At 36.9% G+C, this 17914-nt stretch overlaps 4 protein-coding genes across 7 annotated transcripts; 1 reads left to right on the top strand and 3 right to left on the bottom strand.

The window, feature by feature from the left end:
• LOC109720200 (pentatricopeptide repeat-containing protein At1g80880, mitochondrial) lies at positions 2380-7155 on the bottom strand. Of its 2 annotated transcripts, XM_020247125.1 has the most exons (4): positions 6487-7155; positions 4374-5599; positions 3509-3686; positions 2380-2685 (listed from the first exon to the last, which is right to left on the bottom strand). In XM_020247125.1, the coding sequence occupies exons 1-2, from the start codon at positions 7080-7082 to the stop codon at positions 4570-4572; spliced, it is 1626 nt and encodes a 541-aa protein (XP_020102714.1). In that variant the 5' UTR covers positions 7083-7155; the 3' UTR covers positions 2380-2685; positions 3509-3686; positions 4374-4569. The 2 variants fall into 2 exon arrangements, with proteins under 2 accessions (XP_020102714.1, XP_020102713.1); XM_020247124.1 differs by lacking the exon at positions 2380-2685 and having other exon boundaries at positions 2986-3686.
• LOC109720201 lies at positions 9038-12507 on the top strand. Its single transcript, XM_020247126.1, has 4 exons — positions 9038-9910; positions 10689-10759; positions 11282-11489; positions 11863-12507. Exons 1-4 carry the CDS (start codon positions 9785-9787, stop codon positions 12055-12057), a joined length of 600 nt encoding a protein of 199 aa, XP_020102715.1. The 5' UTR covers positions 9038-9784; the 3' UTR covers positions 12058-12507.
• LOC109720743 (chaperone protein dnaJ 8, chloroplastic-like) lies at positions 12882-16306 on the bottom strand. 3 transcript variants are annotated; one of them, XM_020248038.1, is made up of 4 exons: positions 16201-16306; positions 14626-14881; positions 13999-14067; positions 12882-13489 (listed from the first exon to the last, which is right to left on the bottom strand). In XM_020248038.1, the coding sequence occupies exons 2-4, from the start codon at positions 14827-14829 to the stop codon at positions 13292-13294; spliced, it is 471 nt and encodes a 156-aa protein (XP_020103627.1). In that variant the 5' UTR covers positions 14830-14881; positions 16201-16306; the 3' UTR covers positions 12882-13291. The 3 variants fall into 3 exon arrangements, with proteins under 3 accessions (XP_020103627.1, XP_020103625.1, XP_020103626.1); XM_020248036.1 differs by having other exon boundaries at positions 14626-14919; positions 16255-16295; XM_020248037.1 differs by having other exon boundaries at positions 14626-14919; positions 16241-16287.
• LOC109720745 (chaperone protein dnaJ 8, chloroplastic-like) lies at positions 15340-16207 on the bottom strand. The gene is made up of 2 exons (XM_020248039.1): positions 15945-16207; positions 15340-15399 (listed from the first exon to the last, which is right to left on the bottom strand). The coding sequence occupies exons 1-2, from the start codon at positions 16146-16148 to the stop codon at positions 15340-15342; spliced, it is 264 nt and encodes an 87-aa protein (XP_020103628.1). The 5' UTR covers positions 16149-16207.

Raw genomic sequence — 17914 nt, 5'->3', positions numbered from 1 at the left:
CCCTTTGGATGAAGAGATGTGAGGTATGAGACGAGGTGAGTAGGTGGTGGTAGGTGGAATAGTGTTTAATCCAAGGGCTATTAATAATCAAAAAGTAGATCTAATGGCTTAAAACCTAATAGCACCGTGATGGTGATACTTATAAAAGTATATATATATATATATATATATATATATATATATATATATATATATATATATATGAAGGAGTGGGGGAGAGAGAGAGAGAGAGAGTCTCTGAAACTATATATATATATAGAGAGAGAGAGAGAGCGCGCGCGTTACTGGAATACTATCGATAGTAAACGGCTCGATTTACTATCGATTTACTTTTAATGATAGAGCTTCCAAATCGATAAACGTGATCTAGACCATTTATATTATTTATAAATTAAATTTCATGATTTTTGACATCACTAACTAAACGATCAAAAGGTCATAAAATTTATAATTTTAATGACCGATATGGTACGTTTGCTCGTTTAACGATATAAAAGAGTTCAAATCAACTATATTTTTTTTAAAAAAAATTTAAACTATTTAAAACAAGATCTAGACTCTAGATCGTAAATACAGAAATTATATCATCACTTTTTGAAGAATATTTATTTTCAGTCATTCATTTTTCTGTTCACTTGATGGAAAATAGAATAATATTGAAAATACATGAAATTTAATTTTCAGATAATTTAAATTGTTTAGATCATGTTTAACGGTGCCGATTGTCAATTTAGAAGCTTTATCATCGAAAACAAATCGGTAGTAAATCGAATCGTTTACTACCGATAATATTCTAGCAAAACTATATATATATATATATATAGAGAGAGAGAGAGAGAGAGAGAGAGAGAGAGAGAGAGAGTCCGACTGCTATACTTTTGATAGTACCAAGTTGTTGGTACTATTGAATTTTCTATCATTAGATCTATTCTTCGATAATTTTCACCTGTTAAATCATATTATTCAACCAACCACTCACTCAATCTTAGGAATCTATCATCCTAATATCATTTCATCCAAGAGTCGAAAACCTAATAGCACAAATGATTTGATGCTATTAATAGTATTCTAATCTAGTTAGATATATATATATATATATATATATATATATATATATATATATATATATATAGAGAGAGAGAGAGAGAGAGAGAGAGAGAGAGATATATGAGCTAGAATACTATTAGTAGCAGACGGATTTTATTGTCACTTATTTATTTTCAACGATGAAATCTCCAAATCAACGATCCGCACCGTTGAATATGATCTATACTACTTGAAGAATGTAAAAACCAATTTTGNTATATATATATATATATATATATATATAGAGAGAGAGAGAGAGAGAGAGAGAGAGAGAGATATATGAGCTAGAATACTATTAGTAGCAGACGGATTTTATTGTCACTTATTTATTTTCAACGATGAAATCTCCAAATCAACGATCCGCACCGTTGAATATGATCTATACTACTTGAAGAATGTAAAAACCAATTTTGATGCTTTTTCAATATTGTTCTCTTATCCATTGATGGACAAAAAAATGAACGGCTGACAAGAAATATCTTTTAATAAGTGATGATAAAAATTTTATAATCAAGATCAAGAGTATGTATCTTATTTTAAATAATTTAAAAAATTTTCTAATTAAAATTCAATTGATTTGAATATATTTATGCCGTCAAACGCCTCATATTGATTATTAAAATTATAAATTTTAAAATTCTTTGATCATTAGGTTAATAATGTCGAAAAAATTTAAAATTTAATTTTTAAATGCTCCAAATGGTATAGATCCCTTAACATAAATGCAAATTAAGCCAAATCAAATTCCTAAATATTTAAGCAAACGTCACAACCATCACATACTAAGAATTAACTAAAGCGAAGTTTTGTGTAAAACTTAAAGAGGGTGGAATTTATAATGGAAACATAATTAATTCTTATTTGTAATTATACATAGACAAAAACCATGCATGAAACTCCATTATTTCCCTCTAATTTCTTTTTTTTTAAAAAAAACCCCCAACCTACCTCCTACTTTCCCTTGCGCTCCGTCTCCGCCTTATCGGCGCCGGCGCTGCTGGGCAGCGAATCAGGAGTGGTGGTGACCTTGACGACGTCGGTGGGCGACGTCCCGGGCTTCGACTTGTAGTAGAGCGTGAAGTACCCGATGGTGCCGACGATGGCAAACCCAGCGATCGCCATCGTAGCGGGACTGTACGGCAGGGCCCGACGCTGGTGCAGCACCTCCCCGGGCTTCTGGCCCGGGTGGGGCGGCCGCTTCGACGCCTCCACCCCCGCCGCCTTCACCTCCTCAGAGCTCATCTTGTGCGTGTCAGCGTTACGACGCCACTCCTCCTTACTCATATTCTCTCAGCGTGCATGTATTGCCTTTTCCTGTATCTATTTGATGATCTTCTTCTACTGCTGCTACTACAGGCACTACTGCTGGTCTTTTCTAAGTGCAGCTGCTGCTGTGCTGTTTCCTTTTTTATGTTATTTTTTTAGCCAAAAAAAACTGGTTTGTAAAGTGAAATGGTGAAGGGAGGTGAGGTGGCACGTGGAGAGGAGCGCGTGCATGGAGATGGGAACACGTACGTGGTCGACCACTTTAACGCGTGCCACGTGTTTGTAGATGGAAATGAGTATAAACGAGGTGTCCATAGATCTACATTTCTCTATCTACGTAGATAAAATATAATAAAAAAAGTTGGGCATAAATTTTACCTAATTCAGAGAAGGAATAACTCGTGTAATTATAAAAAAAAAAAAAAAAAAAGCAAACAAGCAATGCTACTCATATTCGTTAAAGTAGGTAAAAATGGTAACATTTTTTTACTAGTTACATTGATTTGAGTCCTGAAAAAATTTGTATATAAAAAGATGGAACGTATGATTTGCATTTCAAAAAGAGTGTATAAATAGCACATTTCTAAACAAAGGATGAAAAAAGAACTTAAAAAAGGTTGTTGACCCACAACATAATCATCTAAACTTTCAGATTCATTCAATTCAATTATTCAAAAGGGGATTATCTCATTATTAGTGAAATAATTAGAACTTGATGATCATACGAAGAATTTTATGTCCACAATCAAGAATTTAAATGCCGTAGTACGGAATCATGCAGGAAACTTGTCGGTACGGTACGACACGGTGCGTGTCGAACCGTGCCGATGAGTGCCGGTCAAAAAAAATTTTGTGTGCCGACACATAATAGCATGAAATATTTATTTTCTTTAGCAACAAAATATTCTAACAATTTATTATGTCTTTTTATCACATCTTTTGAACTTTATTGAGAAAATCACTCACTAATTTAAAGAATAGAAAATTTTGAGCTGTGCCATCGGCACGTAATCTGTATCGTATAGGTATCTTGTTGGCACGGTACGATACGTGGATACAGTCCGTACCGACGGGTATTTAAAACCTTGTCCACAATAACACGATTTACCTCGTGCTGCACTCACATCATAAACATTATTTCGTTAAAAGCCTTTACCTGTGTTTCTTGATCAGCAGCAAAGCTGTACAAGTTTAAGTGATAGATCTCATTGTTTCTGGTTCCTTAAAATGCCCAATAGCCTCGAAAAACCACAGAAAACTCCATGTGATTCAGCACCATGAGCATTTTGTATGAAGGCCAAAAGATCATCATCAATTATGTTCATCAACTCAACCTGTTGATGAATTTTTTTAAAAAAAAGTCATAATATGCAGGGAGAAAATTGGGTTTAATCAAAGTTGCTACTTTCTTGAACTGAAAGAGAGAACCAAAATCCCAATCAAGAATTAATATAAGATAATTCAGCAAGAAAAGAAAAACAATGCAGGTGAAATTTACGGCAACAAAGTTTGCTATTTGGTTCTAGTACATTGCTAGATACATGCATCACCCAATATGAGAGATTTGGTATCAATTTACTAATCAAGTCAAGGTTAATCTGATCCTGTTACCAAGTTATACAAGACAACAATCAGGCAAATATATAAGACATGAACATTTAAGACTAATAAGACCCTGCAAACCATATGAAACTTACTCTATCTAGACTTGAAACAATAATAACTTGATTATTCCTTTTTCGCCTAAGTGGTACGAATCTAATGATATATCACAGTAATGAAAGATAGCTTGGAAGAAAAGATAAACATAATGAAATTATCTCAAATTTCAAATGTAAAGAGCATGTCCGCTTTTAAGCATCCTTAAAACAGATTATAAACGACTGTGACATAATGTACAAATGGAAACTCAACATGATGTTCAAAATGTGAAAAATATGGAAAGAACCTATATAAGTTTTTATCATACTTTAAACAACCCATTAATACAAGTAAGATGATCCGAAAGTATGCATATGTACCTTAGAATTACTGTGGAAATCTTTTTCCACACTGGAATGTTTCAGATAGCAGCAAGGATGCATTCTGATTCACGGCAACTTGACATTTCCCCTCTAAACCAACAGTTTTTCGTTTCATCCTCTCTTTTATATGATGCCCCCAAATAGACCAATCACAAGAAGTGCTCATAAGAAAACTAATCTACCCGACCGGTCATTAAACTGCTGCTCCTCTTAGAGCATTATGTTTTCCATGCTGTGAAATGATGTAATCTTTACCAACTCTTCCCCAGTGATCTTTATTATTTTCTATGAATTCCTTAAAGACTTTCTCAAGTTTAGGATCAGGAATAAACCCCCTGTCCTTCATCTCATTGTAAAACTGTAGAGCTTTCGGCATCCATCCATGTTTCACCAAACCTTCCACCAATGCAATGTAGTGTGAGGAGTCGGGATCAATCCCATATTTCCTCATTTCGCTCCACATTCTTAATGCATTTTCAGATTCGTTCAATCCAAAATACTTATCAAAAAGCAAAAGAAATGTATATTTACTAGGGCCACAATGAGCATCTCTCATTCTTCTCAATATTTTCAATGTCTCGTCAATACCCTCTTCCTTTATGAAGGCATGGTAAGTTTCGATGTCCGGACTGATGCCCTTCACCATCATGTCCTCCATTACCATTTGCGCTTCCTCCAGCTTGTGACTTTCACACAGTGGATATATCATACAATTGAATGTTTCTACAGTTGGTCGCAGTCCCTCATCCAAAATTTTACTGAATATATTTTGCGCATCCTTCAAGCAATTTTCTCCAGTTAGCACATAAACAAGAGAATTGTAGACCGTCAAATCAGGAGTCCAGCCTCTCTTTTTCATTTCGTCATAAAGCCTTAAGGAATCGAAGAGGTTGCCAACTTTTGAGAAGCAACGAATCATATGGGTGTAAGAAGTACCATCTGGGGTGATGCAGCAACTTGCCGTCTCTCTCCAAACTCTCTTTGCTTCAGTTATATCTGTCATTATATTACACCATCCGTCGAGTATTATATTGAAACTTTCTGCAGAGAGAGGGAAAAATTTCTTATTGACAAGAAGCAATTCTTCGGCCTCCTCAACATTCTTGTTCTTGCAAAGAGCACGAAGGAGGGAGTAAAATGCGGTTAAGTCAGCGCTTATTTTAAACTTCTCCATTGCATGGAATGTTTTTGTTGCTTTTCCAGGTTCATTAGCAGCTGCATACCTGAAATTTCGCAGGAGATACCTCCGTATGAATAAAAGCATATAAATTCAAAGTTTCCCAGAAAAAAACTGTTTATCTGGCAACAATGAGGAAAAGAAAGTAGAAAAGATCACTAAATGGGATACATATAAAGCCAAATTTGGCAGCTGCTTCTGATGAAAAGACGATTTAACGAGAAAAAGTTTTTCAAACCTACAGATAATGAAAAATTCAGATATTGCAAGGCACAGAAAAGAATTGCACCCTATTTAGAGAACTACTTAATTTTGAGCTGTGCTAATAAAAACAAGGCAGAAGTTTAATCTCTCTACTTCAATCAGAAATGGACCATGAAGAGATACCTTCAGATGCTCTCAATTCTTTTGTTTCAACATTTAAGTAGTCCCGAGAAACATAAGCATTCGAGAGTGATTCCTAACACCATTTTTTTTTCTTGTTGTAATGTAGACTTGTATATATACACTATAACTTCAAAAGTCCCACTTTTCACATGTTAACTATGAATCAAAGAGAGAACTCCATATACGAGTTGAAGAAAGCAGCCATAACTACGGTGACAGAACATATCCAAAATTTTTAAAAAATGCAATACTTTTTTGTAAATAACCAATTTACTACCATGCTGAAACCTAGTAAAGCAATCACTAGTCCATCATAATCACTATATCATGATCTACCGTTTTGTTTCAAAGTTTAGTAGTCACAGCTTTGAGTATAACTCCCACCACCACGCACATGATAACTATGAATCACATAGAACTATTTCATATACTAATTGAAGCATTTAGCATAACAATGAAGTGAGAACATATCCAAGTAGAAGAAAGATTATTCCTTTGATAAATGCCCAATTTACTACGATGCTCAAAAACTAGAACAGCATTCACCTTTCCATCATGATCACCATCGCCCGCTGCGTAAGGATGGACCTCTTGTGCATCCTCCGCACCACGGACCACGCCATGTCGAACCTCCCCTGCTTACCCATCGCCCATATCGCCAGGTGCCACGCCGCGGGGCAGTCCAACACACACTCCTCCCCCCACCGCAGAGCCAGCATCGCCGACTCCCAATCCCACCTCAGGTCCCACAGGGCGCGGCGGACCAAAGCCCTAGATCGCTCCACGCCCGACGAGGACCGCAGTAGGGCAAGCGCGTCCTTGTGCGAGGAGGAGAGGGATTTGGCGTGGGATAGGAGTTGGAGGAACTCGGGGAGGTCGGAGCCGTCGGGGTCGGAGGGGGCGTCGTCGGGCTCGCGCTCGAAGTCGCTGGTTTCGGGGTCGGGGGAGGTGGGGATGGTGGGTTTGAAGGGGAAAGAGGGAGAAGGGGCGGAGGAGGAGGAAGAGGAAGAGGAAGAGGAAGAGGAGGAAAAGGGGAGGTGGAGGAGATTGAGAGGAGGAGGAAGAGGAGAAGGGGAAAGGAGAAGGGGGAGGAGAGCTCGGCTTCGGGATACGATCGCCGCGATCGCCATCGCCATCGCCATGGAAGGGGGAATGGTGAGGTTGTGGGAGAGTTAAGAGAGTAAATATAAAATAGCGGCGTTGGATTTTGCTATGAGTGAAATTCGCCGCTGACTTTGGTTAACTGTTTGAGTTATGTAAAACTCGGCGCTGGATTCTGTTACGAGTGAAATACGTCGCCGGATTATGCGGCGTTGGCTTCTCTTACGAATGAAATACTGTGCCGACTTTTAGGTAATCGGTTGGATCGAGCCCAACAATATTAGCCCAAACCCATATTTGCACAATATAGCCCAAGATGGGCTTGACATAACAAACTCTGGTTTGTGCCCCAGGGCTACTTTATGCCTGGATTTCTTAATAACATTAGCTAATAAATATTCATAATTTTTACTTTGATAAAAAGCTAAATCAAGTTTCTAATCAAGCTCAAAAGCGAACTCTAATGCCTACTTAAATGAAATATGTCGAAAAAAAAATTTAATCCAGAAATTGTAAATGCTTATTCGAATAGCCATGTGCTTCTTCAAAGAGCGCTTTGATGAAATTGGGATAAAAACATATAGCGATATACTTCTGTGTTCTTCGATTAGACTGTAGAAAATATATTGTAACTAACTCATTGTGATATGCGGAATGCAATATTACATACGGAAACAAGTAGGATATTTTTTCATCATACTTTCTCACCGTCCCGCAATCTCAAACGAAGCCTAAGATAGACACCTACTAGTAATTTTTGAATGTTATTATTATTACCATTATGCACAAGAGGTTTCTAGAAAACTAGGGAAATAAAAAAAAACAAATAATGTAAATTGATGAATTATGACAATAATAATAATTCCAACAGTGTCATGGGCCCATTCCCATCTTTTTTCTTAGGCAGTCACAGCATGACTAGATGACAACTATTATCCCCATCTTTGGTGGTCCATTCCAATAAAAAGGACCCATATAGACAATTTCACCACACAAGATTCCTTACTAGGCCTAATGTGAATTGTGGAATAGATCAAACACATGCAAGAAGAACCCCACCATTGTTGTAGAAATTAGTGCCCAGATCTAATCCAATCCACCATGTCAGTCTCTCATCAGTGTATTTGAAATTTAAAGTTAAAAAAAAATATAAAAACAAAGAGGAGGTCACACATGAAGTATGTAGAAAATTCATGCCTAGGTTTGCTGTGCATGGAATTCTTGTTCAAAGGAGGGTTTTTTTTTTAAAAAAAAACAAATTATTAAAAAGTAAAAAATAAATGCATATTTTTAAAGCTTGTTGTTTTTTGGGGGGGGTGAACAGTAGGTTTGACAAATGTGACAGATGAAACCAGATGACTTGCAGCAGGGAAGGCATAAAACTTTGCCATGTCAACAAGGGGAAGGAGTGGAAGAAGTCCATTCCCTGGAACTTCTTTACATTGCAAGAAAGGTAAAGGCATTTTAATCTAGTAATGAGGCAAGTAGGGCATTAATAATAATAATAATAATAATAATAATAAAGAAGAAGTAGCCATTGGGGGACAAAAAAGCGAGGGGCATTTTGGTAAATTCAGCTATCAATTAATGAATGGAAAAATAGACCCCTCCCACCACCATCTCCCACTATTATAAGGGCCTCCTTGCAAGCTGCAAGGCAACAACAACAACAACAGCAACAACAACTGCAACATCAGAAGACCATAGCAGCCATTCAAAATAACCCCCCTATACACACAAACACACACACACACACTCTCTCTCTCTCTCTCTCTCTAAAAACACATCTATCTGTCTCTTTCTCTCTCTAAAGCAGACAGCCAAGGAATAGGTGAGACTGGAGAGAGAGAAAGGAGGGAGGTGAGTGACTGGTGAGGAATAAAGAAAAAGAGAGAGAGAGAGAGAGAGAGAGAGAGATAGAGAGAGAGAGAATCCCTACCCTCCAAGGTGGAGTCCATGTCCAACCCCTCTCTCTCTCTCTCTCTCTCTCTCTCTCTCTCTACATCTCTTTATTACTGACCAATCTTTTTTCTACATGGACCAGGAGTTTGTGCATAGAAATGTGAAGGGGGAGACTAATTGTGGTCTGTGTTGGGGAAAGAGGGAGAGAGAGAGAGAGAGAGAGAGTGTGTGTGTGTATGGAGAAATACAAGGAAAGAGGGAGGTATATGGAAAGAAAGAAAGATGGATGTAGGTGTCTTCAGTAGTCATGCATCATCACCCAACCAAACCTCTCTCTCTCTCTCTCTCTCTCTCTCTCTCTCTACAAAACTACTGCGCAAGTTCCCAGAAATGCCCCCCTGGAGACCCAGAAAACTCTTCACCCCCTCTCCTCTTCACCTAGGAGGAGAGAAACAGAGACACACACAACAAACACTCACTCTCTCTCTCTCTCTCTCTCTCTCTCTAACCCAGGACTACTACTCCTACTCCTACTACTACTACCCAGTTTCCTGTACCTGATTAATATGGGGCTTTTTGGGTTTTTCTTGGGTCAGGGTCAGAGAGAGAGAGAGAGAGAGAGAGAGAGAGAGAAGGGGGGGGGGTGGTGGGCAAGGGAACTCCTCACCTCCCCCCCCCACCCCCACCTTTATTTCCTCCATTATCTCACCACCCCCTTCACAAGGTGGCCTTTTTATTGCCCCCCTCTCTCCCTCTCTCTCTCTCTCTCTCTTGGTCTCTTCATCTTTTTTTTGTCTCTCCCTCTCTCTCTCCTTGTTTCTCTTGAGATTTGAGGGTGGAGATGAAGAGGGTGAGGTGGGTTGCCATGGAGTCCGCTCCATCCTCCGCTTCGTTCCCAGGTGGGGAGGAGGCCAGGGCCAGGTTCAAGCACCAGAGCCTCTTGCAGGATTATGTGGAGTTGCTAAAGGTGAGATCTTGGGTACTGTTTTTACCNCTCTCTCTCTCTCTCTCTCTTGGTCTCTTCATCTTTTTTTTGTCTCTCCCTCTCTCTCTCCTTGTTTCTCTTGAGATTTGAGGGTGGAGATGAAGAGGGTGAGGTGGGTTGCCATGGAGTCCGCTCCATCCTCCGCTTCGTTCCCAGGTGGGGAGGAGGCCAGGGCCAGGTTCAAGCACCAGAGCCTCTTGCAGGAATCTGATTTTTGTTGGATCTTCTGATCTTTGGGGGGGTTTTTGCCCCTCCTTTTTTTTTTTCCTTTTTATTTGGTTGCTGTAAAAGTTGTTTACAGTGGGTCTCTCTTGCATCTTGGTTTTGGGGGATTTTTTTTCCTTGCTTCTTGCTTTATTTTGTTGAAATCTAATGTTCTACTTACAGATCTAGGGTTTTCAGTAATCCTCCCTTTTTTGGCAGATTTTTTTTGTGAATTTTCTTGTAATTCACTATGTTATCTCTTAAAAGGAAATCCCTTTTTGGTTCCTCTAAAGTTAATTATTTTCTGAAATTTATAAAAGAATTTTCTTCCCCCACCCCCCCTTATTTACATAACTTATTTCTAAATTTCAGTTTAAAAGAGTTTGTCTGTGTATTATGTTCCTTTTTCTGAAAATTTTTCTTCAATTTATTAAGAATGTTTTGGTTTCATCTCTAGATGCCCTTTAATTTTCAGCATATGCCGCTTTTATTAGTCTCCTTTTGTTTTCCAACAATTTTGCTAACAGATGTTAAGCTCTAATTCTCCCTTTCTCAGGAAACTGAAGCAAAGAGGAAGCAGGTGCTAGAGAAAAAGCAGAAGAAACTCAAGCTTCTCAATGAAGTCAAGTTAGTACCAATTTCATCTTTTGATCATTTACGCTGTCGAGCAAAACGGATTTGAGGCGGAAGCATATGGGAATATGCTATGCTTCTGCATTTTCTCAATTGTGAATTGCAGAATATGATATTACATATGAAAACAAATTAAATATTTTTTCATCATACTTTCTCACCGTATGTAACACAATTTTTTTTCGTAATTCCAAACATAATCTAAGTACGGCTAGGTCGCGTCCTAATTACCGCCTCAAGCATGTCACCTCCTAAATAACGATTTTTGTTTTGTCAAATTCATGGTGCATTTTAGGACAAAAGGATTCTTCTTTGTAATTCATGTTCCTTGTGGAGTCCTAGGCTTAATAAATTGGAAAACTAGACCCCTAATCAAAGCGGAAACCCAAAATCAGAAGAGGTTGCAGTAATTTGCATGCTTCAAATTGCTAAGCATGTTATTGACGATTTAACTTGCTTTCAATAATCAAAACTGCGGTAAATAACTCATATGTGTGCATTTTTTGAATGGCCCAGGTTCTTGAGGAGAAAATTCAAGTCCTTAACTGAGAACCCCTCTCAGAAAACCTCCTATCGACTGAAGAAGCAATTGCAGAAAGTGCCGTCCTCATCACGTCGAGCCATTCAGAATGCAACTCCTACTAAAGAGAGATCTTCTATCGACAAAGAAGCTTCTATGCCAAGCACTTTTGGAGTGATAGACTTGAACCAGGTTTCCTTACCGGTAATGTCTCGGAAACTTTAGTAGAATATTACATTCATATGTTTTGGTCTTAATCGTTCAATTGCTACAATTGGGTTACGGTCCATTTCAATGTTATCTGTTTCATTAAATTTCTTGGTGTCGAATTGGAAGAGAAATTCCCCGTAATAACCGTATGGGAAGTCCAAATGTCTGCTTTATGACAATTGGATTATGATCAGGCGGATACTTTCCGTCCTATTGATGTACGATTTTAATGGGTGGCATTGTAATGTAATGCCGAGATTAGAGAACTACTGAAAGGTTAAGGATCCTCGGTACAATTTTATTCTAGAGAGTTACATGCACACCGTTTGCCGGATAGCTGACATGAAGGGTTCTTCTGGCTTAGCAGAATGATGAGGAAATGGAGGAGTTTGCGGTCAAATGGGAGCCTGTGAAGTTCGATAGCATGAAGAAGGATAAGATGGAGGGAAAGGCTTTGGCCAGTGATCTGAATTTGCCGACATTTCGCGATAATGGGAATGGAGCGAGCCGGTTCGGCAAGAGGAAGATTACATGGCATGGCCAAGTAGCCTTAAGAGTGTAGCTTTCACTCGCATTAGCAATGAACTGCGAGTTCTTCATCGGATTTCAGCATTTAGCTTCAAATCCTTGATTTGTACAGTGGGATTATCAAGGAATAGACATGTTCTTATGCATAAGTTTTTTTTATTTCTTTTGGTGTTAGTGGGCCTTCAAACAAAGGAAAAGAACTTGTGGGAGTGAAAAACTCTCTTGTATCAATTTGGGATTGGAATGCTTAATCATTGTAATAGATGAGAGGATAAAAATGGTGGATTTTCGTAGTAATTTAAGAAACCTTTCTGCATTTGCTCATCTCTAGTAGAGCTTTTGGTGGAGTAGAGAGCCGAAATGAGATTCTAACTCCAAAAGCAGAGTTTGGAGCTTTTTCACTCATGCTTGAAAAAGCAAGTTGTTGAAAGGATTACATTGTAGTGCTCTTCATATTAGATCAAATATTTTTTGTTGTCAAAAACCTAATAACCATGTTATATCTATCTGCTTGTAATTTGTGGAGTTTTGATGTGGTTATTTGTGACTTACTGATGATTTTTCTCTTTTTTTTAACCATTGATGTTCGGAGCAAGAATGGTGTTTTAAAGTCATGTGAAAGTATCACCTGAGGATAGTATGTATGTTTATAGATTTGTATTATCCTAAACAAGGTGATCATTTACTGGGACTCCCACTTGAAGATCTAGAGGGAAAAAACTCACATTTTACTATACTCATACTAGTTAGAAACAAATACAGATGGTATCAGATAAGCAATTCGAGTCCATAGACATGTCAAGTTAACATGGTTTAAAACACAAGATCTGCACTCACATTTTGGAACAGTAATAAAAAAAGATAATAGTTTATTCACTATCCAATCTGGTATGTTACATTGAGAGAAAAGCCCCCTCAAAATTACGTATTCACTGGGCAAATGACATTGTAACATTGAGAGAAAAGCCAATTAGAATCTAGGGAAACTAAACTGCTAATAAGGATTGCAATTTACACACACAATGCTTCACAATTGTGAAGAACAATTACTCTCATACTAATAAATACTTTCCCAACAAAAAGAGGAAAGACCATAAAACGTTATTTGAACATGTTATGTATATATACATAAGCATCTATCTGATGCCCAATATGTAGAGAGACTATTTACATTGGTTCTTATTAAAGAGAAACCCCTGAGATTTAACAAGGGCTTTGTGTTATTTGAAAGAGCGAATCAAGCTCAAATTTGAAAGAGCTAATCAAGCTCAAATGTAGGGGTTGATGTGAGAAGAATAGTCTCTAATTCCTGCACCCTCCCACCCCATCCACTCCTCCCACATGTCCCAGCTTGAGTCACACATCCCCCGCATCGGCTCGTCGCCGTAGCCGTCCTCGCTCCACTCCGGCGAGGCCCACGAATTTTCCGGCGCCTCCTCGGCTTGCCTTAAGTTGTCCATAATAATCTACACAGACCAATGAGGCCATTAATTCTGGTTTTGCTATTAATTTTCTAATTTGGTATCAAAAAGATAAAACTGTAAACAGTATTAAGAACCATCTTATTGGCGCGCACTGAAGAATTTCTATGAAAAAAACTCTGATGTCCAAATAATTCCATATTGAATGAAAATGAAAATCATAATTAAAAACCAAAAGATCANAGTAATTCCATATTGAATGAAAATAAAAATCATAATTAAAAATACAAAGATCACAAATTTTAATATTAATAATTAAACATAAGCATTATGGAAATCTGAATCATTATGAGAAACTATTTTATACACGTCGGAAAAAAATTCTATTCAAAATTCATAGAAAAAAGTTTGAATTTGGAAGGATTAATTTTTATTGGTTAAAAACACTAACATCATAAATAAATAACTACGTAAATAGATAGATAAACAAATACAAGTAAAATCAACAAGGAAAAAAAGAGGAGAGAAAAAAATGGCATGTGGGGAACACTTACATCATAAGCCGCATTAATCTGATGGAATTGAACACCACAATTACTCCCTTTGCAAACGTCTGGGTGATACTGCAAAGAATAAATAGAGCCAATAAGAACTCAACAGATTTATTTTTTAATTTTTTAAAATTTTAAACAGAAATAAAAAAAAAAAATTGATCCATGAATCGACAGGTACCCAAAAAAATTAGGAGGAAGCATTAGGACCAAAAAAAAAAAAAAACAGAAACCCAAATCCAAAACACCACTTTTTTTTTTCACCTCTGAAGAAAATATTATTCACCAACCCAAATTCCGAAATTTTCCGAACAAATAGCGCTATTTATGTCCCCACTACCCCCACCCAAAGGAAAAAAAAAAAAACTTTTTTCCCACCCATATTATTTTAATAAAAAAAAATTGACCAAAATTTAAACTCATTCGACAAAATCTACACCAATTTATCTATGTTGCCTACAAATAATCTCCTAATTCAACAAAAAGTTTAAAAAATCCCTTTTTTCCCCCCCAAAATCAATTGAAAACCCCAATTTCCCACCCAAATCCCTATATGCAGCCCCTCCAAGAGCATCACAACAAAAATTGATCGAATTCCCCCGTGAGAAAGAAAGAGAGAGAGCACGAAACCTGAAGCGCGAGTTGCCGAAAGGCCCTCTTCACCTCGCTCTCCGTCGCCCCGGGCCTTATCCTGAGCGTCCTATACTGCTCCGTTAGACCCCCCGTGGCGGCGGCGGAGCACCTCACACCTCCACCCCTCTCCGCCCTCTTCCTCCGCCACCTCCCCGCCAACCCGCTCGCCGGCGACACCATCCCCACCATCGAGATCGTCATGATCGCTTCCACCGCACAAATTAGAGATCCTTTCCACAATACAGGGAGAAACCCTAGAAGAAGAGAGAGAGAGAGAGAGAGAGAGAGAGANGTTTACACAGAAATGGTGCAACAAGAGGAGAAACAGTATATATATCTTTTAAAACAGTACAGTTTCTTCTCTTCTTGCACTGTTTCTCCTCTTGTTGCTCTATTTCTCCTCTTATTTACACAGAAATGGTGCAACAAGAGAAGAAACAGTATAAATATCTCTTAAAAGGGTACAATTTAAGATAAAAAATAGTGCAACAAGAGGAGAAACAGTGCATCTTTTTTTTAAAGAGTGTAACTTTCATTTTAATGGATGCAGTTTACATCTGAAAGAGTGTAAAAAGAAGAGAAACAGTGTAAATATTTCTGAAAGAGTGTAATTTTCGTTTAAAGAGTATAGTTTTCATCTTAAAGCTGCAGTTTACATCTTAAATAGTGCAACTTATAAATTTTTTTGCAGTTAACGATACAATTTGATGTTCATCNAATCTGATGGAATTGAACACCACAATTACTCCCTTTGCAAACGTCTGGGTGATACTGCAAAGAATAAATAGAGCCAATAAGAACTCAACAGATTTATTTTTTAATTTTTTAAAATTTTAAACAGAAATAAAAAAAAAAAATTGATCCATGAATCGACAGGTACCCAAAAAAATTAGGAGGAAGCATTAGGACCCAAAAAAAAAAAAACAGAAACCCATATCCAAAACACCAAATTTTGTTTCACCTCTATTATTCACCAAACCAAATTCCAAAATTTTCCAAACAAATTGCGCTATTTAAGTCCCCACTACCCCCTCCCAAAGGAAAAAAAAATAAAAAAAAATTCCCACCCATATTATTATAATAAAAGTAATTGCCCAAAATTTAAATTCATTCGACAAAATCTACATCAATTTTTACGTTGCCTACAAATAATCTCCTAATTCAACAAAAAATTAAAAAAATCCCTTTTTCCCCCCCCAAAATCAATTGAAAACCCCAATTTCCCACCCAAATCCCTATATGCAGCCCCTCCAAGAGCATCACAACAAAAAATGATCGAATTCCCCCGTGAGAAAGAAAGAGAGAGAGCACGAAACCTGAAGCGCGAGTTGCCGAAAGGCCCTCTTCACCTCGCTCTCCGTCGCCCCGGGCCTTATCCTGAGCGTCCTATACTGCTCCGTTAGACCCCCCGTGGCGGCGGCGGAGCACCTCACACCTCCACCCCTCTCCGCCCTCTTCCTCCGCCACCTCCCCGCCAACCCGCTCGCCGGCGACACCATCCCCACCATCGAGATCGTCATGATCGCTTCCACCGCACAAATTAGAGATCCTTTCCACAATACAGGGAGAAACCCTAGAAGAAGTGAGAGAGAGAGAGAGAGAGAGAGAGAGAGAGAGAGAGAGAGAAGAGCGAGAATATGCTTCGAGAGGATTGAGAACAGGGGATAGAGAATGAGAATAGGAATACGGATAAGAATCGGTATATATAGAGAGAGAGGTGGTTTGGTGTTATCGGGTCGGATCTTAAAAATTAGAAAAAGGATCCGCTATGCTTACGTGGCACGTGCGAGGACCAGGGGCTCACCCCTTATCCATTCTCTCCTCTCTCTCTCTCTCTTTTATTAGTAAATTCTATTTAAGTTCTAAAAATTAAAAAAAAAAGAAGAAATTTCTATGCTAAATTCTTATTATAGATCCCATTTTTTTAATCATTAATCATAATAATAATTTGCCGTAACACGGTGTTGAGCAAAATTATTTTTTACTAAGTTATCTTAAAATATTTAAATAATATTTTCTATTATATATAATCTCTACTATAAAAAGTAAAAAAAATAATATAAAAAATATTAACGAATCGATCAAGTTGAGGTATGAAAATCTCGCTGTCTTTAAGAAGATTCAAGTTCTCTACCTGACAAAGTATTCGAGCATAGCTCTTTAAATAATTAAATAATTAAATAATTAAATAATACTCTTTAATTCCAAACTATTTTGACAATTTGTCTAATTTAATTTTGTGGTTCGTTTATTCCACGTCATATTGCGTAGTATTATAATATATTAAATAAATACAATTTTTTTTATTGCGAGATGTATGATTAGGTGGGACCCATAAAAGTGATTGATGGTACTGTTTTGGTACACGTATCACGAATGCGATCAAAAAAATTTTGGATTTTGATGGGTATCTTTTTGTATTTTATGCTTATTTCAAACAGATATTTTTTAAATTTATCAATTATTATTTAATATTAAATTACAACTTCGAGAATTTTATTTTAAATAATTTATCTTTGTGCAAAATTCCACGTCATTTTGTGAGTAGTTACTTTATCACTTTTTTCGATGGACATATATATCCGAAATTTTTGATTGATAGGTGGATCCCACACGTGTGATCGAAGGCTCACAGTGATTTACACGTGTCTCGCTAGTCTTTTCGTTATCCTGTTTTTTATTAATTCCTATTTAATTTTAGAAAAAAATTCAAACATCATCTTATAGGTTTTTTTTTATTTAATATTTCGTGATTTATAATGTATTATTTTCATATTATATAATTTTATTTTTTATTAATTTTTTATTGATAAAATTAAAATTATAAGATATTAAAGTGAATATTTGATAAATCATAGGTGGAATATCTAAGATTTTTTTTTATATATAAATTAACGAAGAGTTAACGAAAATGCTGAACGAAAAAAGAAAAATAAAAATACAGAATACGAAAGTAATACATTTTAAAATATTTGGTACTAACGTGAGAAAGCACAAAACCGCATAAATTATATTTCAAGTTTATCATTTATTTTATTAGAATAATTTTTTATATATTTTTAAAATGCTATGTACTTCCTGTAGCGTTCAAAAGTTAGTTTCAGCTTTTTCAAACAAAAATTGGCTCAACAAAAAATAAAATAATGCACGAAAAAAAAGAGAAAAGAATTGATTTCGACCTCACAAAATTCACTTTATTATCTAAATATTATTCTTCTATTTTTTTAAGATTTTTTTTTCCTGCTAATTTCGTGCATTGTAAAGGCACAACTTATTTGATCTTGTT

The sequence above is a fragment of the Ananas comosus genome, linkage group 14 (assembly GCF_001540865.1).
Source record: "Ananas comosus cultivar F153 linkage group 14, ASM154086v1, whole genome shotgun sequence".
In the NCBI taxonomy this organism is placed as follows: domain Eukaryota; kingdom Viridiplantae; phylum Streptophyta; class Magnoliopsida; order Poales; family Bromeliaceae; genus Ananas; species Ananas comosus.
This window is presented reverse-complemented; position numbering and strand designations above follow the sequence as displayed.

Coding starts and splice junctions, on each gene's coding strand:
- LOC109720200 (XM_020247125.1), bottom strand. CDS start 7,082: ATGGCGATGGCGATGGCGATCGCGGCGATCGTATCCCGAAGCCGAGCT. Junction 5,600..6,486: donor ATGGTGATCATGATGGAAAG/GTGAATGCTGTT, acceptor GCGAAATTTCAG/GTATGCAGCTGCTAATGAAC.
- LOC109720201 (XM_020247126.1), top strand. CDS start 9,785: ATGAAGAGGGTGAGGTGGGTTGCCATGGAGTCCGCTCCATCCTCCGCT. Junction 10,760..11,281: donor AAGCTTCTCAATGAAGTCAA/GTTAGTACCAAT, acceptor TGAATGGCCCAG/GTTCTTGAGGAGAAAATTCA. Junction 11,490..11,862: donor TGAACCAGGTTTCCTTACCG/GTAATGTCTCGG, acceptor CTGGCTTAGCAG/AATGATGAGGAAATGGAGGA.
- LOC109720743 (XM_020248038.1), bottom strand. CDS start 14,829: ATGACGATCTCGATGGTGGGGATGGTGTCGCCGGCGAGCGGGTTGGCG. Junction 14,068..14,625: donor TTCGGCAACTCGCGCTTCAG/GTTTCGTGCTCT, acceptor TATTCTTTGCAG/TATCACCCAGACGTTTGCAA. Junction 13,490..13,998: donor AGATTAATGCGGCTTATGAT/GTAAGTGTTCCC, acceptor TGGTCTGTGTAG/ATTATTATGGACAACTTAAG.